Raw genomic sequence first — 27,451 nt, forward strand, 5'->3', positions numbered from 1 at the left:
CCCGATCTGCATCTGTCCTCGGGCGCCACGCGAGGCGAGAACACAAGCCAGGTGACAAGACACTAACCTTTCCCGTGTTGCTGAGCCATTTAAGGGCTCAAATGAGATATGCTAGATTTTAATCGGAGCCTCACGCCCCGCGAGTTCCGAGGAATGCCAGCGCCGTGGAGCAAGTCTCGCCCGCCGCACAATGAGCCGCTTGGCAATTATTGACAGGTTTCTTTAATGCGGCCCGCAATCATCTGTGATCTTTCTTTGGCTGCCAGATTCTCCTCTTATCTCCTGGCATTGTTCTCTGCTCCGCTGCATTTTTCGCCCCTGGCTAAAGTCTCAATGGTTCCACTAAGCCCTGATTGATGATTTAGACTCTAGTCTTTCTGCGTTTTTTTTTTTTTTTCCCCTCTCGCTCTGGTTTCAACCAGTCCGCCAACTCATCTTACCCAGCCCGACCCCCACAGACTTACAACGCTCTATTGAGAGGGGGGTTGGTTGTCAATCATGGGGCGTGGCCGGAGGACTGCTCCGCCACTGCCTGTTGTACCCACCAAAGGCAGCCACTTTGATGAGGAGGGCGTGGAGGTCACATGATATAATCTCTGAGAGCAGCGTCTCCTGGTCGCGGCGCCACAGGTAGGCCAGAGGCTGGAGCCGGAGCCGCGCACACCTGAGGCAGGGGGAGGGGAGAGAGGGAGTGAGCTCACATGAAGCATCCGCTGGACAAAACCCTCTGACTACAAAGACAGCTTGCAGGTTATTTTCTCCAGGCACCATGCCACGGCTCGTATGGCCTATGTGCAGAGGACCATTCAAAGAAAAAGGGGTTGTGGGCAAAAGAGAAGTGCGAATCAAAAACTGTAATTATGATAAGAACCCTCCTCGACCTTAACCCCGCGCCCCCGCATCCCTGTCTGTCACACAGAAGGAGAGACAGCGCAAGAAACCTGACCCCCCAACCACTCCAACCACACGTCTGCTTCACACACCACGCCTGAGGTGTGATTGGCCGGGACAATGGCAGGACTGGCAGGGGTATGTGCCGATACATGGAGCTCAGAGCTGAGCGGGAACTGAAGACGAGAAGGGTTTAAGCTGGAATGCATGAGACGATGGGGCAGGTCTGGCCCTGAGCAAAGCTTCTCAATTCAGAGCATCTTACAATATTGTGTTTTTGGGGTACGATGTGATATGCCACGTCTGAATATTCAACAAAAGCATGCAAAAGTAAACTGAAAAGTGGCTTTAAAAAGACTTTTGAAGTTTTTTCTTTTTTTAAACATGCATGTTAATGAGCAGTGTGGGGAACGAATAATTAAAGGACTAAATAATTAGCAGTGGAGTTATGGAATCTGTAACTTATTTTTCATGTGTTTTGTATAAATGCAAAGAGGGGGGGGGCTTACACATTTTCAACCCGGACTCTCTGGTAGTCAGACAGGATGGCCCCCACAGATACTGCTTCCACCCCCTCCTTCTCCTGAGATTGAGGAACAAATAAAGATGGCAAAATAAAATGCAGTCTGACTGGATGTAGATAATACAGCTTTATAACATTTGCAATCACATCAGCATAAAATCCTCAAAAGAATATATCAATATTTACAGTACATCCACTTAACAACTCAATCTGAATCCTAACACATCAGTCACTTGTCAACATGATTTAAAGGAAAATCACTTTCTACCATCTCAACATGGGCAACATTAAATCCCAACAGTCTGTGGGATTTGTCTTTGTTTGCCTGACCCATCACCTAGTCTTGGGCACCTGTGACGCTGTCATGTCTTTTTGGTCCACTTTAGATTGGTAGAAACAATTGCACACCAACATTTCTTGTGCTACCAAAACAATGATAATTAATGTTATTCACTTCGTCATGTTTTAAGGTTACGGTTCTGAAAGACACCTACTGGGAACCTGAGCTCTTTCTGATTTCTAAAATCCTTGAGGGGTGTGTCTATAATCAGCTATCACTTCATCTGACACAGAAAAACCTCCTGGATCCTAACCAGTCTGGCTTCAGAACAGCTCATTCTACTGAGACTGACCTTCTGTCTGTTACCGAGCAACTACATGCGGCCATATTGGCAAATATGATGATTACCTTGATGAGCGATCTTACCAAGTGACTTGGATAGGATCCACCTCTGCCTCGTGCAGACTCTCCACTTGTGTCCCTCAAGGCTCAGTGCTAGGTCCTCTCCTTTTCTCCCTCTACACGAGATCACTAGGTGAGGTAATTATCCTACCACTGCTTTGCCAATGACACACATCTCATATTCTCTTTTCCTCCCTCTGATCTACATGCTGCTTCCAAAATCTCTGCCTGTCTAACACACATCTCATCTTGGATGGCAGCCCATCACCTCAAACTCAATCCCACCAGAACTGAACGAATATTCATTCCAGCAGATTCTTCAACACATCAGGATCTTGCTATTTACCTGGACAACTCACAGCTCTCTCTCTCAGCCCGCAGCCTTGGAGTAACAATAGACAACCAACTCTCCTGCTCGACTCACATCAGCAATCTTTCCCGCTCATGTAGATTCCTTCTCTACAATATCAGACGAATCCGTCCTTATCTGTCAACCCAGGCCACCCAGCTACTGGTAATCTCATGACTGGACTACTGCAACTCTCTTCTAGCTGGTCTACCTCTATGTACCATCTGACCTCTACAACTCATAAAAAATGCAGCAGCACGACTGATCTTCAACCTTCCGAAATTCTCCCACACATCCCCTCTGCTACATTCCCTCCACTGGCTCCCAGTAGCTGCACGCATCAGGCATCAGATTCAAAATACTGATGCTGGCCTACAGAGCCAAACATCCTACCTCAGAGCCCTTAATACACCTCGCAATGCACCTCGTATACTCCGAGCCTCCAGTACTGCTCGCCTTGACCCCCATCGCTACAGGTAAAAGGAAGACATTCATCTAGACTTCTCCGTCTTGGACCCTCGGTGGTGGAACGAACTACCTCTTGAGGTCAGAACAGCTCAGTCACTGAGTATTTTCAAACGGCAGCTCAAGACCTTCCTCTTTAGAGAATATTTAGATTAATTTGTAAACTTCTTATTGTCTAACTTGTGTACAGAATCTACAACAAGATTGAATAAAAAGATTGTATTCATAGTTGAGGGTCCCAATGAACTAGAACTGATCACTTCATCGATGGTAACTTGAAAGCACGTTGTAAGCACTCTGGATAAGAGCGTCCGCCAAATGCCTTAAATGTAAATGATTCAGCAGCCTTGAAACACCATCATCATGGTACGTTACTGAATCATGAACTCCACCAGGATAGAAATAATTTAGCTCCCAATGTAGAAAACACAGTGCCACTGTTTCACGCGAAAATCGATGGTAGCCGGAAAGAAGCGTGACCATGAGTCAAAAAATCCAAATCGCCAACTGCGGCCCCTGGTCCATCAGGCTGAGCCCTGTGCATGAGTGCCAACAGAACCACGACCCTAATCCGTGTCCTGGACCTCACGACAGAATAAATAAACGAACATCCGCACGTCCAGGGGGATGCTGGGAGATGAGTGAATTTTCATTTACAGACACACAGACACCCCACAGCTTCATTAGGACATTACATGGGCTGTAATTAGAATGGGAGGGGCTTGGCCAGCACGGAGGGATGCAGAAGTTGCCAGTAAATTACCTTGTAGCCATTATCAATTTCCCAGGCTACTGGTCCTTAAGATAACCCCACCCCCACCCACCTCCCCGCTCCCTGCGGTCCGTCCGGCAATTTTTCTCTGCCTGATAAACATGCTGATTAAACGGACCGGCGTGTAAACCTCTGATACTTTTTTTTTTAAAATGAAATCCATGCCCTGCCTTGGGGGCTGCGCTGCCTTCCACACAGCGCTTTGGCTAATCAGATAAAGAATATATATGTGTGGATGTGTGTATCAGGAACACGGAGACAGTGCAGCCCTAAAGGCAGCAATGGGGGGGGAAGCAGGAATACAAACACACACACACATACACACACAAGTGCATTTACACTCTCGGGCTATGTAGCTAAATCATACAAAACAGGTCTCTGCTGTTTGTTCATCCATGAACGAGTGCTATTTTAGGACAGGCAGTAAACATAAGTAATCTTGCACAGAAAAGAGCCGAGCTATGATTAGGGAGCGAGATGTACCACCAGACAGACGCAAGGAGCCTTTCTCAGCATGAGAACGCAGAAACCTCATGGAGACGACCGTTTTCGCAGATCGCACTCAACAAACCAAAAGGCGATCATGTTCCCCAGCTCCAAATGAACATGAATATAGAGTGCGATTGACCAGTTAATAATGTGATTATTTTATACCAGCAAATTGTCCAGGCGTTTCTCAATTATCTCTCAAAGTCACAATAAAGACTGATTATAATACCACTAAAGCTCTCAAAAAGCAGCAGAAAAGCAACAGTTTTCAAATAATGTATACTCTTTCTTCTTTTACATTAGGACAGGTATAATTACAATTAACAGAAAATATTCTTATTGTTGCGTCAGTATGGAGGCAGAAAAAAGGAAAAGCTCCAACCACTATGGCTTCTAGACAATTTCTAAGCAAAAGAGGATATATGTGCAGGACTCTGAGAGGAGGTTATTTTTGGATGCGTCTCTGTTTTTGTCGCCATTACAGCCACTGCCAGGAGACTGGCTGGAATATAGGCCGCCAACTTTACTTTCTACTGTGTGTTCTGGACCAACAGAGTTGGATTACATGGATTCTAGACATACTTTCTCATCCTTTGTGGGAACAGCAGAAGGAGTCATTTTTTAAAAGGGGAGGTGTACATGCATAAATCTGGAGAATTGGATACTGCAGGGGTGTACCAGCATATTTGCAAAGCTAAAACAGAATAACGCTTGCTAAAATATTATGTGTGAAAAAGCCATGCAGCTTATGGTGAACTTCATGAGTGAAAATAGATATATCTTCAGGATTAAGCTTGTGTAAAGCATGCAAATCATAAATCTCCTTTTAAAAAATAATTAGTACAGCTTATCAAATTAGCTGTAATCGGTGAATCATCGCTTTAGTTTCCCTGTTTTTCCCCCAACCAATGCAGCTTAAGGGTGGAACCCCCTTCTCCCAGTCCACCTAATTTCCGAAGCGTTAAGCAGAAGAGACATCAATGAAGAACGGCAGCCCAGAGCTATGGTCCTTGCAGGCCTGTCAGTGTGCGGACGCAGCCCTACAGTCATTAACTTCTTCTGCTAATTGTGAAATTCATTAAATCAAAGCTCCCTAATGTCGTTCATGAAAATGGATGTACTTGGCTTGGTGATAAAGCTGTAACCACTGATGTGATTAAAGTGCAGAGACAGCCAGAGAGGGGGGAAAAATATATATATATATATATATATGTGTGTGTGTGTGTGTGTGTGTGTGTGTGTGTGTGTGTGTCCGTTTTATTTGATTAACTGCAAGGTAGCACTCTTGTTTTTTAGGAAAAACGACGAGAAGCTGCTTGTGAATCGATGGTGATAAGAGGATGATTAATGTTTGGTAGGGCGTGTACTTCACATGCAAAGACACGTCAAACATCTGCTGATTTATTACAGCCTATAGAAAGGTTAAAAGTAATGGTTCCTTTTTTATTTGTAGCTCTGTGTGTGAAGAATTGTGTAGATTTGTCTAGACTACAGAATGCCAACCCACAGGTGCAACTGATATGTACAAGAATCCCAACAGAGCTGCCAACACAACACCAACAGGATATCCATAGTGCCATGGTGTCAGTGCTACTACTATCTTGAGAAGAGGACAGGGGAAAAAAATACAATCTCCCGCCACCGTATGCGCCCATCTGGAATCACTGCTGTGGAATTAACAATCACATTTCACCCCATAGAACACTTCTCAGGACAAGAGTTTATTATTATTATTATTTAATAATGTGTTCAGGTTATTAGCATTATTGCAACAATGTTACAATCTTCAACAAATAAAAGGATATGGATAAACATTTGGATTTTTTTTTTTGCTTCAGATGTTTTCATACGTTCATCAATTACAAAATGCTTATTTATGCCGACACATAAATAACAGTACTATAAAAAAAAAATTATGGAACTGTAGTCTGTAACAAATGTTTGTAACAAATCTGAGTGTAACATAGCCAGAACTGGACTTATTGCAGCAGATCTCTAGCTATCAACAGAATGAATTATTGGCACTTAAAAAGTTTTATAATTATTATTTGAATTATTGAATGTTGCAAATATGAAAAGCTGCCAACATTTTATTTGCAGAGTACATATGTATGTATGTCATTTTGAATGTGCACATGTTTCACTATACAATTTAATAAATATAGAATTAATGCTCATTGCAGGGGGTCAGCCTTTCTGCATGCTGTTTGCATGTTTGTGTGCTAATGCCCCCTGCACATTGTATGACTGGGACGGGAGAGAAATTAATTAAAGTACTTTGAATGACAGTTTGCTCAAGGGCACACAGGACCATCTCAGGCTTCAGCATGGCTTTGCTGTCATGCTGACACACACACACACACACACACACACACACACACACACACACACACACACACACACACACACACTTTCCCCTCTCCTTCAGTGAGTGAGTGGGCGCGACATGCTTTTAATGGCCCCCTCCATTATATCAGCTTTCTCCCCTATTGTAATGGGATTGTTCCTCTGTCCACCGCAACACGCTGCAGATGAGGGGTCCCCGTCGTGACTGTGTATGCAGGGTCAAGCAATTTGTGCCTAATAAAATTCCCAAACACTCAGAGGGGGGTGTGTGTGTGTCACATCCGTCCAGACACCTCAGCTGTCTCAGGCTGGAATCTGACAGAGCTACATTACAGGCACATGCCCTTTATTCCAGCAGCAGCAGCAGCATGCTGCCTCCAATGCTTTTACTTAGCAGATTACATCTGCTCACGATGACCTTCTGCTTGGCCTACATGAAAACAAGCATTTGTAAGGTGGGGACTTCAGTTTTAAAGGTAACATGCTGCCATAATTTTGGGTTCAGGTCAATAAGGCAATTTTGCTGCCATATGACTTTTAATGCAATTTTGTATTAAAAATGTAAAAAAGCTACTGCCTGAAATAAGCACAGAAATTCCACTGCATTTTATTTTAAAATAAAATGAGCAAAGAGAGAGATTATTGTCCACAACAACACCAATAATAATAGATATTAATAAGAATTAGAAAATAAATGGACTCTCTGTTCAGTGTTTTATATGAAAGTTGAGTGGGGGAAGTTTAAGGAAGTGGTAGGGATTCAGTACTGGTATGTTGACATGGGGCCGGTAACCAATGAAAATGAGGACCTCAACAAATCGAGCACAAAAACAGGACAACACTAACCAGAATGGAAATCAGCAAAAGGGCAAATTAGAAAATATGAAACATATCATCACTTGCCTTGTCAATTTACATATTTATTTAATAATAAAAAAAAAAAAAAAAAAAGAAGATTTCCATGCATTTTTTTTTTGCAGGTTCAGTTCTGCACACACAAGCATAGCTGTGATTCATTTGCACTGACAGAGCCATTTTTGCAGCTAGGATCCTGCATAAATATGCCACGCCGCACAGCTGGAAAATGAAGAAATTCATCAGGGTTAAAAAGTGCAGAGATTAACGTTTCACAAGTTTCCTCTTAAATATATATGGTTACGTAAACACAGTGCCAGACGTCAGACAGGCTGTGGTTGACGCGAGCCAAACCAAGCACAAAGCACTAGTTTCAGTCCGTATTTGAGCAATGGAAAGAGGGGGGGGGGTTCCATATCAACATCCACAGAAGACTGAAAGCTGATTTTTGGTGGGAAGTGGCAAGGAATAAATCTATTTTCATCACGTTGACAATCTGGCATTAAGAGATTACTTCAGCAGGACTTAATTTATTGTAGGGGTGGAGGCTGACTCGGGCAAATTTTTGCAGTCGCGTCAACGACCAGCCTCACTTGACAGGAGGATCGGACTGTCGAAAGAAGGACAGTGTTAGCAAACAAATGCATCGACTTAACGTTTTTTTTTCCTCGCGCGTTAAGTGGAACCCGAAGCCTGACAGTGACTGGTGGGAACACTGAGCCTCTCCAGATGGAGTCTTGCACGTTTCACACGTCACCGCAACAATTTCGGCCACCATCACCAAACTCGTTTCTTCATTTAAATGTACAAAAACCGAGGAGCATTGCAACACAAGGTTCAGTATCTCTCCACCCCACTTCCGCCCATCCCTCTTTCCTCCCCAAGACTCTGCAGGTTTGACACGCTGTCCAGACTCGAGACGCTGTTTTTATTATTTCGGTTATGGCTCGAACTGCAGGAGGCGCGGCGGCTGCCGCAAATATTTCTCTCAGGGAGCCCTCGCCAAAACAAAACATAAAAGTCCTCTTAATATTTTTGGAGGAGGGGAGTCGGGATGGTGGGAGCCGACTGAGAGCTGTCCCTCAGCCATGTGCTCAGATGAGAAGAAGGGGGCACTTCAGGGCCTCAATTTAAAAAAGGCTCCTTCAGTTTAAGGGTTCAAACTGAGATAGTAAAATTTCTGAGCTAGAGAGACCCCGCTTCCTTATTTTGGTGACCAGCACCAAAGATTCAAAGATCTATATATTTTCAACATTTTAGTTTAGTATATTTTATATCAAATGTTATATCAAATGTCATCTGCTCAGCAAAATAAATTAACCACTTATAACCAATTATAACCACTTATATATATATATATATACACAAACACACACACACACACAGACACAAATTGATGAGAAGAGAAAAAGCACTAATCTACAGGTAAAAGGTCACAGTGATCTGCTTTGCTGAGATAATCATGATGGTCAATTTATATATATATATATATATATATATATATATATATATATGTGTGTGTGTGTGTGTGTGTGTGTGTGTGTGTGTGTGTGTGAATCATTATGTGTCCTATCAGCGTGTCCTATGTGAATTTTCTCGACCTCATACTGATTTTCAGGATAGCCGTTCAGCGGTCAGACACTATCACTCGTCTGTCACAGAGTCAATCCCAACTTCCTCGCTATCTGGGCCAGGAAACGAGGCACAACACCCACTCTAAACAGCTGAGCGTCTTACAAGGAAAATATTAGCTCAACCTGCTTTGTGGAGATTCGATGCAAATAACTCAGAGAGATATGTCTACAATCCATCTTGCTGGCTAGGCTAGAGGCAAAAAATGAACAAATAAATAAATAAATACACACATATAAAAAAAAAAAAAAAAAAAAAAAAAACATCTTCCACTGGAACAATGTTCAACCGGTGCTAGCTGCTCATGCCCTTGGCAAGCCAAGATAAGGCTATCTTTTTCAATCATCACTAAACAAGACCAAGTAAAGTACATTAGGCAGAAAAATACAAACAAATTACAAAGGCTTTAGGCAAGGCTCTTTATCTAATGTTTGGGAGGCTGTGAGAGTTCTGGGGAAATGTGCCTGTGTCTAACAGATCCTGTCCCGCCACTTCCGCATGGAAGGGGGGAAAAAACAATGCCAGGCCCTTGTTATCGGGAGCATAATGCTATCCTTCCTCGTGTGCAAAACAACTGGGTAGCAGAGCTCTTAATCAAAAAGAAACCTGTTTTCTTAACAGACCCAACAGGAAAGGACAATCCGATGTCCTGCAGAGAACATGGAGGGCTAAGATTCAGTCCCCAGGCTTGTAAGCGGAGCGGCGAACATGGATTTGTCCAAACAGGTGCACTTTTCCCTTATTAGCCCCACTATTGATCCTGCACATCCTTAAGAGTGACCTCTAAGTTCATGATTTATGTATTAAGCAGGTTTGAAGATATCGAATCCTTTTTATGTCTCTGCAGTAATGTGGAAGTAATCAGAGAGCGGTTTGATTTCTCGCTCGCTCTTTTAAAGCACTGCTGAGCAGCACTCCCCGACACCTGCACGCCATCGATCGCAGCGGCTGGCCGCCTCTCAGCCCCGTGGCCTGTTCTCGGCCTCACAGCAGGGCGGCCCGTCCGCCAGGGCAGCTACAACCGCGCGGCTGCCTTCTAACGGCTCCTGATAAAAGTTTCAGCAACAATAAAGGCAAGACGGGCACGAGCGGTACAAGAAACAGGGGAGGAAACGAGCAAGCGTTTTTGGACGGGCAAGGCTGAAAAACCACCTCCCAATCCTCCAACCTCAATCTCTGGGGACCCCGGTCTCTGCTGCTGATGTCAATAATGGAGCTGAGGCCGGGGCGAGGGGGGAGCCTGAAAGCGCTCTTAAATCAGGGATTACCTCAACCAAATGCCACGCTTTTACATGTACCGGCGGAAGGAACTGTCTACACAGGCCAAGGGTTATTGGTCTGCAGTGGGTTTCCATACATCTTGGAGAAAATTAGGCTTTTAACTCCAAGATAGGGCTGTATTTTACGGTGTTTTGCATTTGCCTCAGAAGTCGGATGTCAGTGCCCGGAATGAAGCCATGCTGCAATTTATGCCTCGCAAAAAATTGTTAGCAATACCTGTTGTGAGCAAGAGTTGGAATTTTGGCAGTATGGTGTCTTCGGCCCCACAGAAGAAACAAATAAAACACGTATCTAGTCTGGAATGAGTCCGGCAACCATCTTGGAGTATAAAGTTGAGGATAGTGGAGTGCATCCAACTTTATGTATTTGAAGTCTGACTTCATCCAATGAAAGCTGATCATAGCATTTAGCTTTATTATCACAAAGCAGGACCATGCTAACTAGAAAGTTGCTAACTAGCCAACCAAAGGTGATGTGACGTTTGTGAATGTGCTTCACTTGTTAGCACTGATAAGACACAGCCATGAATGATATAAAACCCAGTAAAAACAATATAGCACAGAACTGAAATGAATAAGGTTGTTAAAACTTACCAAAATTACACAACTTCAGTTGTTTTGTTTTGTTTTTTTTGCATAAAAAGGACTAATGGTCTGAGCGCCGTAGCTGAACTAAACTGATCTGAGAGATGGAAAGCCAGTTCCACTAAATCACTGCTGATATGAAAAATGACTTGACTTCAGTGATCCAGTTTGGCTTTGACAAGATGTACGTTATAAATTTGGCCCACGACAGCTGCGTAACATCTTACTTTGAGGGCGTCACACTCTCACGTCTCAATTGTGTACGGCTGCACATTATGCCGCATATTTCAAAAGGATCAGGTTCTGCCGTTTGAGTGGTTTATGTGGAAGAGCAGTGGATGACAGGGACATTGTGGGAAACGCGCACACACACACTTGCGGTTTTCTAGCGTGCTACGGGGAGGACGGACATGCTAACTTGTTATCGTGTAAAAGAGGGTTCTATGACCTAACCCTATGGGAACTCTGTCTCACACACACACCACACACACACACTTTTGCAGAGGCAGACGGCATAAAGAAGAAGATCTGGAACAATCCGGGATGACTAATATTAACCTTTTGCGAGCCTGAAGGGGGACACGGCTACAGCCGAGGGTGAGTGACACAGCTCATTTTAATCACCGGCAGCAAACGTCTGCTGGAAGCCATCAATACCAGCAGACGAAGAGCTCAACAAATAATGAAAAAATAAAAATCTTATAAGGCTTGACATTGCTGTTCCTTTGGATGTTCTTTGGTGATCTTTGTGAACAGTTTGGATATTTAAAAAAAAAAGTAGTGCAACTTCAGCAGATTCCCTGCTCCAAATGTCCTGTTTTTTTTTTTTCTTTCTTTCTTCAAAAGCTTAATCCTTTTGCACCACATGATAAAGATGACATCCAATCACTGTTCTGATTTATGACGACTGTGTGTTTAAAGAAAGGAACACATCAATCTTGGGCCATATCCCTGCAATCACCAAAGACATAAAGGAATGAAAGCTTTCTTTCGCCACTGACAAAACAGTTATTCCTCCCTCTGAAAGCCAAGATCAAAGATCAGAATCTTTGCTGGACAGAAGCAAAATGCAGGGGTTTGTGACTCTTGTGTGATTACACACATCAAAAAGGCTGAAGCAAAGAACTGTCACCATTCAGGGCTGGGGACCAGTACGAGGCCACATTCTGTCATTATCACAAATAAGAATAGGGAAAAAAATGTGATAATTGTCCCCCATCATGGGCAACAATGGCAAAGAAAATGATATCTTCTTTTGATTTCTGACGACACTTGTAAGGAAACAATGTTTTAAAAGAGGCTATAGGTGGCACTGTTGTCTCACAGTCTGAACCCCTGCAAGTTTCTGAACTTCCAAGGAATACAAGGGGGGTGGGGGGGGTCTCTTCAAATTCAGCACGGCACCTAAAGAATTCTTTCATCTATGTTCAAGTGTCATTTGCCAAATAGATTTTAATAACATCTAATTAATTCAAACTGCTAGGATGGATCTTTCAAAATATCACACATCCGAAACAGAACAGATTTTTGTTGCTAAAACTGCTCTTTTCCTGTGATGGTGATTTAACAGCTAATTATTGTTGGTGTTTTTTTTCCCCACTTTTTTTTTGTAAGACACATCAAAACACTGAACACAAGCTGGTAAAAACTGGCCTTTTCCTCTAAATGAGGAAAAACAGAGCAGAAAGTTTCACTACACCACCCTTTAACCCAATTCTGTTATAACATTACTGCTAAAAGAGATGAGCACATGCACTATCAATGCTGTACTTTACCAGATTAAAATGAACAGGGGAAAAACGTGGCTCAGGTCAGAAATATCTAAACAGAAATCTATACCCACTGATGCCGATCAGACTCAAGCAGGGTATATTTCAGCTTTTTCCCTGTGTTCTGTGACTTGTTGGGTCCCTGCCTTGACTGAATGCAATAAGCTATTTAAAGACAGCTGATTTGTTGCTTCTGGCGGTGTAACTGCAATACATGCTTTGATGAGAGATCATGCTGCTCCAATCAGCAAATGCGCAAAGCCGTCGAGCCGCCATGAGCCCCCTCGTTGACCGGAGACTCGGGGACTGCGGGGAGGAAGCATATTCGATAGAATGGACATGTGTGAAAGGGAATGCGAGAGAGACAGAAAGGGAAAGAAGGAAGAGAGAAAGCTGAGGAACGTGTGAGGAGGAAAGAGGCCCTGAGGCAGGTTCACTGGCCCCACCTCTCTCTTCCGTGGATGAGCACACTGAGGGCCCACTACTGAATGAACATGTTTCCGCATAGATCTACGGGGAGACCACTTGCTCGCTTCATGTTTACACCATGTCAGGCGAACAAACCCCTACCCCAAAGTAACAAGCCCTTTAAATTTGATGCTGCTCACGTATGGAAAAGTCAAGGAGAAGGTGTGATATTGCATCAAATCATTGCTGGTACAGTGGTTTGCTCTGTCAGGAGAAGATCTTTCTCTTGACGCTCGAGTCTGGACAGCTTTCACCTTCCTGCATCAAGTCAGGTGACAGAGCCAGGGGTGTTAAACACACATGCATCCAACACACAAGCACTCACACATACATGCAGACAACATCCTTCATTCACCGGCCTCAAAATGAATTTATGTCCATATAAGGAACATATAATCATGTTCTGTCTTCTATGAAATGTATAAATGAATTGTTTCATTCTGTTTATAAATACATGGAAAAGCAAGCAGTCATGACTCAAACTTATCACTAAAAATGCTGCTAGTTTGTTTATCACTCCAGAAATACTGTGACAATGTTAAACGAAACAGGGATAAGACAGGTGTGACTCAAATGTGTCACAAAACTCTCCTAGACTTACAAGCGAAGTCAGTTGATGAAATTAATAATTTCATGAGACACTGTTTAATGCAAATTTCCGTTAATGACCATTTTATTTGTAAATAAATACATTAAAAACCAAAGGCAATAAGAGGATGTGATTGTAAAGGAAATTGCATTACTATCCTTACCTTGACGTGTTTTAACAGGTGATACAAGTCCTCAACCTCATCCCCTTGTCTTTGACTGTACTCTCTCCCAGTATCCAGGCTGGTCCCTTCGATTGTGCGTCTGTAGAGGGGCAGACCCATGGCCTCCGCAAGGAGCTCGATGGCCTGATGGCCAACAGTCTGATACATGTAACTGTCCAATTCATCTACACAGAAAAATCAGACAAGCAGTGAGCAGTTACAAGTGCATGATGAAATATCTAATAAAAGTCAACAAGAAAACCCACCTTTATTGCTGGGTCTTAAATTGGCAAGTGCCACAATTGAATGTCCTGCAGCAACACACTGCATCATGTTGTAGCAGCTGTCTTTGCCACCACTGCAAAACATTACACAGCCAACCATAAAATTATTAAGGTATTATAATTTATTGAATGTAATTTTTTTCATATGCACAGCACTATTTCACTATTTGGGCAGGACTTAATCATTAAACACATCTTGCATGGGAGCTTTTGAGGTTTAATTCTGGTAGAAACCAATTCATATTCACATAATAAGCAGAAGCTCTAAAATATGCTTTGAAAACTGCAGCTGCCAGACAGGCTAAATCTGACAGCAAAGTGCCGATGTACCGCTTTAAATAAGCGCCGAGCCGATATGACAACAAAAGCAGACGATTACCTTATCAGCGCGACAACTTTCATATTCTTTATTTAAAAAAATGTCACGGGTAAAACATTAAGTGCTACTTGACACCTCACAAAGCATTCCCATTCATCCGCAGGGATACGAGCAGCGGCGGCGGCTACGGCACGTAAACACACTTTACAACGTGGCCTGAGCGCTTCCGGGGTCTGACGCCGAAGCCCCCGACTGCGCCTGTCTCCGATACTGCCTGATTAAAAAAAGAAAACAGAAAGAATGGAAATGAGCGCGGTCTTACGGGTAAATGTAATTTCTGCAGTGTGCAATGTTTTCCAAGTGATGATTTCTCACTAGCGCGTGAACTCAGCTTGACAGCGATCAGAACTGCGACTTGAGCAGAAGAAGTGTGTTGCAGTGCTTGGAGATCTGGAATGACAACGTGCACGCGTATTTACATGAAACTCTTTTCATTGATCACTGACGGGTGAATTCTGAAAATTCTGGACTTAAACATCTGTCATTTGGAAACTACAGCCAAGCAGGACTTCTCTGGTCAAGGGCATCTGACAAATGCAGTAAATGTAATAAGTGTCCTCTTCTCATAAAAAAACAAAACAAACAAAACTAATCTAGTTTGCATAGGGAAACAGTAATAGTAGCTGTAACCTTTAGATTGCATTATGAAGTCCAGTAGTTAAAGAGCTGTGCGTAAATTGCGCACATTTTCTTTCCAAAAAAACAAAAAGGCAACAGTAGTCCATGTTGTGCTATTCACACAGGTTGTGTTTTTCCTCTGAGGGAGCACCATGGCTTAGAGGAAAACCTTTGATGCTCCTTTTGCTCTCAGTTGTTGTGCCAGAGCAGAATAATTGCATTGCCTTTGTGTGTTTCCTCACCTTCTGCCCCTAAGCAGGCCAAAGGCAACTGATTTTGTGTGAATGTACAAAATTGAAAAAGACATATTCTCAGCCCTCTGCATTTTTTTTTAGTGTTTTGTGTGTGCGTATTTGTTTTGTGAACATGCGGCAGTGAACTCATGATGGCAATGAGCACAGCTCAGTGAATGAAGTATCTGAACTACTCATCAAAAGTCCTCTGGTGCTTCATGAAAAAAACAACAACAACAAACAAAAAAGATTGTGAAACTGAAAAAAAAATCTGTATTGTTTTCCTCTGTAAAGCCATTTGACATATTGATATATTTAGATTTAAAATGCTACATCTTGATTGATATATGTTGTAGTTTTAAAGGGAACAATGACTCTGAATTAAACATTATGACATGGAAATTGGCTTGCTTTGATCCTTGGTAAGAAAATCGATCCTTGATTAGGAAATGTATTGTTTTATTCACTAAATGCTCATTCATTACATTAACAAGCCTGTTTCCACATCGTTCGTCTGGCAATATATAGAATATATTGAGCCCAGTAAAGTATTTACAGAGTCATGGTTGGTGCTGTCCCTGGCTTTTGTAAATGGCCGCACATAACATGTCTTGGCTCATTAAATATTTCATTTCCCCCTGAGAACTTTGTTGTTCGTTTTTATTTGTGACAGGCCTGTACCAGTTTAAAAGAGATTTTTATGTCCTTTTTGGTGGAGGATAGAAAGTGTTGATGGATAGTGCAACTGAGGCACAGGCAATGAAGTGAGTATGAGGCACATAAATATGGAGGCAAGGCAGAGAAATAGAATGGCACCCTTGGCCTTTTCTTAAAAGAGCATGTGCATACGACAGTTGATTTACACAGATACACAAACTAATTTTTGTCGAGCAAGGACACAAATTTCCTGCGTCACAGGAAAGTAAGGCCTGAAATCACTGGGACATATATTGAGGATCTGGACAGGCCAGTCAAGGTTGAACATAGAGCAGCAGGAAAATAACATTTTGCAGCCTTTGTGCTTGTCTTTGTTAGGGGACATATACATTGGATCTTGAGAATGAAACAATGTGCCTTAATTTAATAGTGTTAGGCACCTTCTAAAAAGGGGGGACACAATTTCCAATGTCAAATTAAATCACTAAGGAAGTCATGTGCTAAGGTTGAATGAAGTTTCTGTTAGATGGGAGTGTGAGAAAATGCTGTGATCATGGCAGACCCACTGCTTTGTTGTTTATGTGTATCAATGTATGTGCATAATGTAGCATCTGATAAACGTGTGTTCACTGAGCTACCATTTATTAACAAGTCCTTTAAAATTGTATACATTTTTTACTGATATTTAAAAAAGTTTTTTCTGAAGGACCATCCAAATACCGTCCAAAGGACAAATGTAATATGTTGTAGTGCAATACATATATAATGAACTGTTTTAATAGATGTTCAGCATCACCTCATGTTTAGTATCACCTCAAGTCTGTCGTTGTAGTGCAATACATATATGATAAACTGTTTTAATAGATAAAAATTAGATGTTTAGCATCACCTCAAGTCTGTCCCTTTTCACAGCTTCTATTCTGAAGATCTAATTTTTCTGGAAGCTTTAGAAGTAATTTCCCCTGCTAAGTATCCAAAAAGCATCCTGCCAGAATTTAAAGTGTCATCTATATTCAACAAATCCACCGCTTTATTCTGTTGTGATCATAGGACCCAAGTATCTGGCAACCACGGTCCATTCTGCCTTTCTCCCAGCCCAGGCCCCTGTAAGACCTGTCAAGGGTTCACAATGCTGTGAACACTGCAGACAGTGATGGATTCCACTTTACATTATCTTCGACAGCCCATGCACACAAAATGCAGGACTCAGATCTGGCTGTAATGACTGCAGAAGTTGATTAGACATTTACTCAAAATTACTGGAAATTAAGCTGAAGGGGAGATACAGGTAATTGTGCTTCAGGAATGGCATGTGTGCTTTCTGCAGCAGACGGGCCCAATCAGCAACTAATCTTACATATCCGACTTTTCCAGGGAACAAAGAGATTAGAAAGGTTCATTTGTCACATATTTTATTCACGGGATGTGGACCAAAGTATTCATTTAGCTCTTTTTTCAGTTCTTAATTCTTGATTTAGTCCCATGGTATGTTTCCTTCAACTAAAGTTTAAATTTCAAAAGCCACGTCACCCTAATATGCCTTTATGTAGAAGCCACATCTAAATCACTGAACAATTACAATGGGCCACGGTGTCACGATCCGGTCCGAAAGGGGGGTTACTCAGGTCCGGTTCAGGATCCGGACCAGAGTTTCATTGTTGTCCTGTGTAATGTTCCCTAATCGTTTTCACCTGTGTTAATTGTATAAAGCTGCCCTGTTCGTTTCTGTCCGCTGTCAGGTCTTTGAAGTTATGTTCCGTGTTCACCAGTGTCTACGTCTCGGATGTCTCCCCTGTCCTGTGATTCACCATTAAACCCCTGTTCCGTGATGTCAGGTGAAAGCGTCCTTCATTCCTCGTCATTCCTCGTCACTCTTCGTCCTCCTCTCCGTTCACCCGCCGCGTCATGCCCGCATGGACGTGACAGAAAGACCTGACCCACATTTGGACGCCACCTGACGCAGCCCCGCTGAGATCGGAGGAGCCGCGACTCGCCGGGAGGACGCCGCCAGCTTCCTTGTCCCTGGCCTTCCATGGCTTCATGTTCAGCAGGGTCCCGACCCCTGCCTCTCAGTCCCGTGTCTGGCGGCGTTGAAGGTGAGGAGCGGCCATTCAGCGGGGCGAGCCGGAGACTGACAGGGAGCGGCGGACGCATGCGGACGGCGGACGAGGTGCCGGTACCACACTGGCCCGAAGCCGTCTGCGCTGGACATCCGCCGCTCGTCCATCTGGAATACCGGACCATTCGTTCATTCAGTCATTTATCATTCTGCTCTGTTCATCTCATCTTTTCCGGTTTTCGAATCGATTCCATTCGATTCCTCCTGTCCACTCGGACCATTTAAGACTGTGTTTGGACTATCCTTCCTCCTTCATGGACTGCTTCGTCTGGCCCGCCAGGCGTCGTGCCGTAGGAGGGGGGATTCTGTCACGATCCGGTCCGAAAGGGGGGTTACTCAGGTCCGGTTCAGGATCCGGACCAGAGTTTCATTGTTGTCCTGTGTAATGTTCCCTAATCGTTTTCACCTGTGTTAATTGTATAAAGCTGCCCTGTTCGTTTCTGTCCGCTGTCAGGTCTTTGAAGTTATGTTCCGTGTTCACCAGTGTCTTCGTCTCGGATGTCTCCCCTGTCCTGTGATTCACCATTAAACCCCTGTTCCGTGATGTCAGGTGAAAGCGTCCTTCATTCCTCGTCATTCCTCGTCACTCTTCGTCCTCCTCTCCGTTCACCCGCCGCGTCATGCCCGCATGGACGTGACACACGGTATGTATTGAGATTTTCATTTGGTTAATAATCAAGAGGAATGTACTGTGCTCTAATATATATATAGATTGTTGATTTCAATATACATGACTGTTCAGTCCCAGCAATGTAAATCAATAGAGCCAGTAAAAACATTTTCATGCCAAGTTTATCTAATTATCTAATCTTATAAAAAAATTCAGGAAATCACATTGTATGATTTTTAAAGAATTTATTTGTATACAGGTGCAGAAAGTATTTGGTCAAGAGCAAAAGTTTAACTTAATACTTTGTAATGTAACCTTGGTTGGCAATGACAGAGGTGAAACGTTTCCTGTAGGTCTTCACCAGGTTTGCTGATATTTTGGCCCACTTCTCAAGAGCTGTGATGTTTTGCCGCTGTTGCTGGGCACAGATTCTCTATTGGCTACTCCAAAAACCTTGTTATGCTTTTTACGTAGATACTCCTTGCTTAGGCAGAGTGTATGGGATCATTGTCATGCTGGAAGATCCAGCCACGTTTCATCTTCATCTCTCACTGATGGATGGAGGATTTTGCCCAAAACCTCACGATACATGGCCCCACTCATCCTTTCCTTAATACGGATCAGTGTCGCCATGTCCCCTTTGCATAAAAGCAGCCCCAAAAATATTTCCACCCCCATGCTTCAAAGTGGGTATGGTGGTCATGGGATGCAACTCAGCATTCTTCCCCACCAAACACGAGTTCTATTTTGGTCTTATCTGACCACATGACATTCTCCCAATCCTCCTCTGGAGGAGGATGCAGTGTGTTACTAATAGTAACCTTTGTTACTGTGGTCCCAGCTCTTTTCAGGTCATTGACCAGTTCCCCTTGTGTTCTGGGCTGTTTTCTCACTGTTCTCAAGATCTTGCATGGAGTCCCAGGTCGAGGGTGATTGCCAGTGATTGTGTATTTATTTCATTTTCTAATAATTGATACAACAGTTGATCTCTTCTCACAAAGCTGCTTGCCTATTGTAAATCGGCTCATCCCAGTCTTGTGTAGGCATATACAATCTTGTCCCTGGTGTCCTCAGACAGCTCTCTGGTCTTGGTCATGGTGGAGGTTGGGGTCTGACTGTTTGAAGGTGTGGACAGGTGTCTCTTATACAGAGAACGAGTTCAAACAGGCACCATTAATACAGGTAATGAGTGAAGTATAGAAGAACTTCTTAAAGGAGAAGAGGTCAGTGAGGGACAGAATTCTTGCTTGTTTGTATGCGCTAAATACTTCTTTATCCATTATACAAATAAACTTTTTAAAAACCATACAATCTGATTTCGTAATTATTCGGAAAATAAGAGAGTTCTCTCATCTTTTTGCACAACTTGCACAATCAGTGGCTGCCAAAAACCTTTTTTTGTCCAACTGTCCCACTGAGTTCAATGGGTTTTACTTTGCATTTTATTGTAATCTTGAACCTCACCTAACATATTAATGTCTGCATTTGAACCAACAAAGGCTGTGGTTCTTTTTTTTTTAATAATATTTCTAACCATATCTCTTGAAAAAAGACAGATTTTTTTTATTTTAAAGTGTTTTGTTTTCCTTCCAGAGTCCAACTAATTTTTCCTTTCCTTGAAGTCACAGCCAAAGGGATATGGCCCATTAGAGGACAAGATTCCCCATAATTATAAAGCAGCCTAAGAAAACTATACACAGAGCAGAACTTTTGGCACCTGCCCTTGATGTCGTATGTAGACATTATAAAATTTTACAGCCACAAAGCAACCAATTCAATCTCAGACATGATCTGAATTGTCTGAGTGGGCCTGGGAACCTAAACAATTTTTCCAAAATGTAATAAAAACACAGAAAGTGTTGAATGAGTGATGAATGTTGTTGAATACCTTTAAATTTGTCCATAACACTGGCCTATGGTTCAGTGCAACCCTATGAAGAATTAACTAGTTCTTGATACTTCATTGATGTCACTGTCAAAATGAAAAGTTCTGCTGTTGTATGGAACAGAAAGCCTCTAGGTAGCCTTTATTCATCACAATTGTGTCCAAAACGCAATGAGGGAAGGAATTATGGTGACCAAGCTCAGATATGCACTGGACAGTTTCCCTGTCTGCCGACAGGCTCGCTCTTAATCCAGGAAATAGCTCACAATCAGAATATTGGATCTGACATCAGAGGTAGCCACAGAGGCGATCCCCACATGCCCTCCCCAAAGCTTCAAAGGTTTTCCTGGGCCCGTTATGGGTTTCCCTCATGATGAAGTGTGACACTCCACAAACACAAAAGCCCAGGCCTCTTGCGGGCCTGCTCTGCTTTGCTTGGAGCGCACCAGGGTGCCCGATGCCAAGTCAGCTTGTCTGTAGTCAGGGCTGTGTGTATGACGTGTGTGTGCATGTCTTGTAGACAGACCCTCCCGGCCATGATGTCATCTGCCCGTCTAATCAAAGCCCCCCACCTGCCTCTGCATTGGGAGGGTTAGAGTCAGGATAGCATTGTGCCAGTTAGCACTGGGCCACACCTAGCAGTTTACTGCAGTTTTCATTTCACTGGGCATAGTGTCGTCAGACTTCAATCAGCATGACGTGTATATCTCACTGCCAAAAGCTTAGCTGTTACAAACCATACTCCAAAACCAAGGGTCGGAAAGAAAGAGATTGGTTCCTTGGTCCCACACCCAAAATAAATAAAGGCTTGCAATGAAAAGTCTGAAATAGGCGTCGACACTTAATACCTCTATGGTGGAGGGCTCCACTGACACACTCAATAAAAGCCAGCCTTGTACTAATGCAACCTCCTCCTCACCGCTCCTTCTAGCCTGCCACTGTACGTCACCTGCTGCTGGCCAGCCAGCCACCCTGCTCATCCCCAGACCCCAAGGCAAGGCAGCACTGCCATTTGTCTTTTGGTTTGGACCTCTGGCTTTTTCTCCCCATGCTGGCCAATGTCAACAGTGTCTCTGTAAATATCCACAGTTTGCTGGAAGAAGGAGACGAAGCTAGTTCGTGGAGGAGATGAAGAAAAAGAGTGCTGTTGATATGCAAGGACAGTTTAGTGATTGGACACTTACTAGGGAATGAAGGTGAACATGCTCAAAGCCAGCAGCAAAACTTGGCCAACCACATGGGAAACATTATTTCCTGTAATCACTGCCATTATCGACCTGAATCACCACTGGTTAGTTCTCGGGAGAAAGTTGGACCAGACAGATCACCCTTTTTCCAGCATAATAATACCTAAATATTGAACTGGGTATATCTGATATATATTGTTTGTTTTACTGTACTATTAGCACTATTAGAAACAAAAGGAAGAACCACATTAACTGTGTTAGTGCCTCCATTTTGTTCTACAGCTAACCTGCAAGCCAGACCTCAGTGGTCTTTTTTTCCCAGGGCTAAAAAGGACTTGGCACATGGGACATTAACAAACATGCCCTATGTACTTAGTCTTAAGTACATCTGGTGCAATGTTAGCAAATGTGTCCCTGCACCAATCCCAGGATTTTCCAGCTTTCTATCGGACAGCAACATCCATTATTATTTTAAGAATGTGGTGGCATGAATACATTCGTTAACACTAAATGAAAGGTTAACAGGCTTGGCAACCATTTTAACTTGGGTTTTTTTGCTGTTTTATATAGTTGTCGCACTTCCATACGCACTTCCAAACGTTTCAGTTGGGCATCTGACATTTTATGAAACATGTCTTCCAATCATTCAATACAATTCTGAGCCTGTGACTAATCATAAATAAGGAAACAACAGCCAAGGCCTCATCTGAGCCTCGCGACACGTTAATGCCCATGCCGCAGATGAGAAAGTGTGTCAGACTCGGGCTGTGACCTCAGCTTTACGGCCTAACTCTCTGCTGATGCTGAGCGATTGATTGTTGTTGTGGAAAAAAGGCATCTGGCGTTGGCCCTGCTCCGCTGGTAAGAACCAAACGAGTTCTATCAATGACTTCACCATGAGAAGCACATCATTGTCTTCGCTGCCTTTTTTTATAGCTGTGCTCCATACGCCGGCCCAATCTTCCTTGCTGCAGGAATTCTGTGATTAAAGTGTGTAAAAAGAGAGGCTCCACTAAAGCACCGTGATTTACTGAGCTGTCACCCCGACTCAGGCGGGGAAACAAGTTGTGGTCTCCAGCAGGAGCGGTGTAATGAAAACGAAACAGGAAACCAGACGGTGAAGGGGGTGAATGGAGAGACGCTGTGGGAGAGGCTGGAGATCGCCTGGTCAGTGCCATGTCCTGGCAAGCAGTAAGGCTGCAGAAGCCGTGACCTGCAGGTGACCGCAGACGACCTGCTTGCACCATGCTCCATTGTGTCCTCCCCTGCAGGATTCATCTGTTTTTGAACAGAGGGTTTTGATACCTCAAGTGCAGCCTGACTATAAAAGATGCATCCTGGTGGGCCTTCCTATGCCTTTGTGTTTATTACCCTCCTTCACATACGCATTCACATTCGCCACCACACCCATCCTACCCAGGCCATTAGCCTCTGGCTAACCTTTCTTTACTGAAGTTCACGGTCAGGCCAGGTGGACGGGTGCCCAAAGAGAGTGAGCAGGACAAACGCATGCGGCCATGGCTCTCTGATGTTTCTTGAGAGTTTCCAAGAGGGAGGACTCGGGTTTTGTTTATGAAGTCTTAAAAAAGGAGGGGAAGGGGGGGAAAGAGGAACAGAGTCAGACATGCCTGCAGATGTCCCATGTCCGAGCACTCCTTTGTTTCTGACATTAAAAAGTCAAAGGGCACAATGTGAGAGGGACCAGCTGGACGTGAGAAAGAGACGACTGAGTGAGATGGAGGAGGTGGTGCTCTAACTCCCCCTCCCATTCTGAAATGAGGAGCCGAGGCTCCCTGGCAGCGTTATACAGAGATTATCTCTTCCATTCGCATCATGCGGCAAACTGAGGGGTTTTCAGAAAAAGACTGGGATTGAACCAGAATCACTAACGGTCTGGCTAGGTGGTGGCTGCTGGCTGCTGATAGATGATTAATGAGCTTAATATCCACCATTTGTTGATGTGGAGCATGCAGATAAACTGGCACCAACACAGACAGTGTGCCCTGCCCAAAGTCCAAGACAAGTTAATTCACCACTGGTGGCTTATAATAAAGTGATGAAATGAATTTCTATATTGCCCAATATTTGCCTATATAAAACAAATAAACATTTTTACTTTTATAAATGGCCCACTACAGAATAAAGGGTATTTTGTATTTAACAAAGCCACGTGAAAAAAGTTAACTGCAACCAAACAGTATAATGTGTTTCTGGAGCCCTGGTAGGCTAAAACAAGTGGTTAGGGTAGGAATTTCCACAATAAAAAAAGTAATTATGTTCTTTGTAATGACAATGATATATATCATATATATAAATATATATATACATATATTTTTTTTTCAGTTCACCAGCTATTGACAGTTGACCATCTAGTTGAGGCTAATTAGGCTAGATTGAGTTTGGACATTTTTTTTCCTGTATTCTCAAGACAAATGCTTCCTATTTAAGTCCCAGATTTTTACATTTGTCACCCTAAATTACCAGCTCCCTGAGCCTCTCTACTATTTCAAATGCACATTGCTCAGTGGTGATATATGAGTGGGACCATGATGTCAGCAAAAACACTTTCAATAATTTCTATGAGAAATATTCGGCACCTCCAACACCTTCACGCGTCCCGGCCACCGTGCCCAGAAAGGTCATCTATCAGCCCCCGCTCGGCGGCCGGGGCAGGTGCAGTGATGTATGAGTCTCTGCCACGCCAGTTTACCAGCCTGTACTATTTACCTTCTATCGGACAGACAGGCGACCAGCTTCCTGTGCATAAAATTAACATTAATTATGTTCATAATTGCTGCACTTCTGTTCACAGTTGAATACTTAATTGTGACTTGCCAGTACATATTCTGTATGTATGAGTGTAAAAGTGTCTGTATGTGTGTGTGTGTGTGTGTGTGTGTGTATAACAGTGAAAATAATTCTTTATGTGTTTGCATGTGTTTTCAGCAGCTGTTTGTGTTTGTGCATGTGTGTGCACTCTCTGGTCCTCCAGCCCTCAGCCCCTTTGAACGCCGACGCATGTCATCTTTAAGTGTTTCATCTGTACCTCAGCAATATGCACCGGTGAGCCATGGGAGGCCTGGAACATGATGATGTAACCACAATAAAACAGCTCTGTCACATGAGCAGGGAGAAAAAAAGTTTCATTCTGTGCAGTTCTAGAACTGCTTCATAAAGAGAATTTGGTTCATATGCCAAAGCAGAACTGCCCATTACTAATGCAGCTAAACAAATGCAACACATTTACTGTATAGTAAGAACAGTATATAAATGTATCGTATGTGCACAGTATGTACAGTAAAACTTTGCATAGATTTTTTTCAATAATACACCATCAGCTTGGAAGAGCCAAACGTTTGTACTGAAAGAAGAAAAATCTATTTTAGCTGCCATTGGGGCATTGAGCATCCAGCTTTGTGATTATTTTGTCAGGTGAAATGGATACATGTTGTAAATAAGAGGAGTGATGCAGTCAGAACCTCTCCAATGTGGACTAGGACAGTAGCTGATTAACCCCATTGAGCACAGTACAGGGGCCTTAGTGTGTGTGTGTTTAGGGGCAGTGGGATGTTTTGTGGCGTCAGAAGAAATAAACTGTAATTTCCAGGGCGTTGATGGACAAATGTGGGTGACAGACGGAAACGGGAGTCACGCACACCACCGGCAGCCAAGTGGCCTCCTGGCCTCACACACACAAATACACACACCAGCTGAAAGAGACACCGAGCCCTTAAAATATATTCCTCTTCCTGAGCCTCATACATGAATCACCTTAAACAAATACTACGACAATTTCTTACAAGCAAAAGGAAATGCAGCTCCCAGATTTGTGCACTTGCATGGACAGCCTAAGATGCTTTGGATGTGACAAATTGATACAAGTCAATTAAATGTCTATTATTACCCTCCTATGGTTCACTGTCAATTATCTGTCCCATTAACTCCGTAATACTGTACAGTGTGTGTGTGTGTGTGTGTGTGGCTCATAGAGCAACCAGCATGGTTACTGTCTCATCCCGAGCCATAAAAAATGACACAGAAATGATGATTCAGTTCAATTGAATTAGATTTAATTAAACAGTTAAGCTCGTTTGTACCTCTGGTTGCACCACTGAGATGATTCATTGTAATAATAAGGTAGGTAACTACTGCTTCCATATAGATTAGTCATAAATTCCCCACACTTCTATTACTGCCTAAAACTCAGTGTGAAAAGGAAGTCGCATGGAAGACAATTATCATATAAATTATGTTATTATTCTGTTATTGGTCAGACATTTGATGAGAAAGAATGGTTGCTTCAAAGAGTTAGGAAATAGTGTGGGATTCATTATGTTGGGATCAACAATTAATTAACTAGTCAAAGGCAGAGGAGCACATGGAAAAGTTTCATTTATGCAAATCTAATTGTAATTTGACACAACAGAACCAAAAATCCAAATTAGAGGTTGTAGTCATGTTTATTTATTTGTTATTCATAGTCTTCTTCAGAATTTGCTTTATGTCCTATCTTCATGGGTGTCATTTTAATACTATGCAAATCTAGTAATAGTCTGTATGAATTAAAATACTAATTTGCTTGAGTAAGTATATTACAATACATTATAATTTAGCATTGCTTTTTTGCTCATAAATTAAAAAAAATATATATTTGTAACTGAATTTACACAATGAATGTATTAATACATAAATGTTATAAAAAAAGAGACATTTAAGTACATTTTTGTATTTCTAAGGAGATAACAATATTGTGGCAATGTGAGCATAAGGATAAAATCTCTACATAGGGTATGTGTTTTCAACTTTTTTTGTTGTTGCAATGTTATTTATATATCTCTGTTTTGGCCCAGTTTTCTCCCAGACCCCATGTTGTTAAAGGAACCAATGAGCTCATAATTACTGGAGAGAACTCTACTCAAACACGACCCCTTTCAACACATCATTCATTACAGAACCATAAGACGCAATGTTCAGAACTTCCCATAAACTCATCTAGCAGTTGCTGTTAACAATTTTTTTGCTGAGTGTTCAGAATTTGAAACGATTTTCACATTTTGCTTTATGTCAAAAACAACTGCGGCTTTCTGTTTGATTTCCTTCCATGTGTTTTGTGTTTATAGCATTACAACTTGCACCTGTAAAGCATGGGACAGCTTTGTCATTAACAAATAGTTTTTGATAAATCATTTTGTTTGTTTATGACAAAGCTGGTCCAGTTGAGTCCTCTTGCTGTAGTTAAGAACAAGTGAAGTTAATTTATCACGGATGGTATTGTTCTCTCATACAAAATGCTGTAAAAAAATATATACTTTCAATCAAATATACTTTGGTGGCCATTCGTATACATGTGTGGCCTGTCTCTGTGTGGGAAACGTATTTCTTCCTCAGGGGCTATAATAATTCTGTTGATTACCGAAAAAGGCCTCAGTTCTGAAAGATCGCCTCAAACAGGACAACTTGCATGTTATTGACCCAGATTTGTACCGTAGTGATTTAAGCCTAATTTCTTCATCCCGAGAGTGAAGCCTACAGCTTTTCGACAAACTGAACCCAACGCTACAGAACTCACCGCAGTCTGAGGTCACCGCAGAGTCCCAGCCACACGTGCTACAGCTAGCAGC

At 42.7% G+C, this 27,451-nt stretch overlaps 1 protein-coding gene across 1 annotated transcript in view; it reads right to left on the reverse strand.

The window, feature by feature from the left end:
* Window positions 1–14,681, reverse strand: part of dph6 (diphthamine biosynthesis 6) — a 56,954-nt gene extending 42,273 nt beyond the window's left edge. The window contains exons 1-5 of the mRNA XM_028991982.1: window positions 14,522–14,681; window positions 14,125–14,216; window positions 13,859–14,043; window positions 1,401–1,474; window positions 546–664 (exon numbers count right to left, since the gene is read on the reverse strand). Coding sequence (XP_028847815.1) covers window positions 546–664; window positions 1,401–1,474; window positions 13,859–14,043; window positions 14,125–14,216; window positions 14,522–14,544 — 493 coding nt within the window. The 5' untranslated portion in view covers window positions 14,545–14,681. The remainder of the gene's footprint in view (window positions 1–545; window positions 665–1,400; window positions 1,475–13,858; window positions 14,044–14,124; window positions 14,217–14,521) is intronic.
* Window positions 14,682–27,451: the final 12,770 nt, after the last annotated feature.

This window comes from Denticeps clupeoides, chromosome 1, assembly GCF_900700375.1.
Source record: "Denticeps clupeoides chromosome 1, fDenClu1.1, whole genome shotgun sequence".
NCBI lineage: Eukaryota > Metazoa > Chordata > Actinopteri > Clupeiformes > Denticipitidae > Denticeps > Denticeps clupeoides.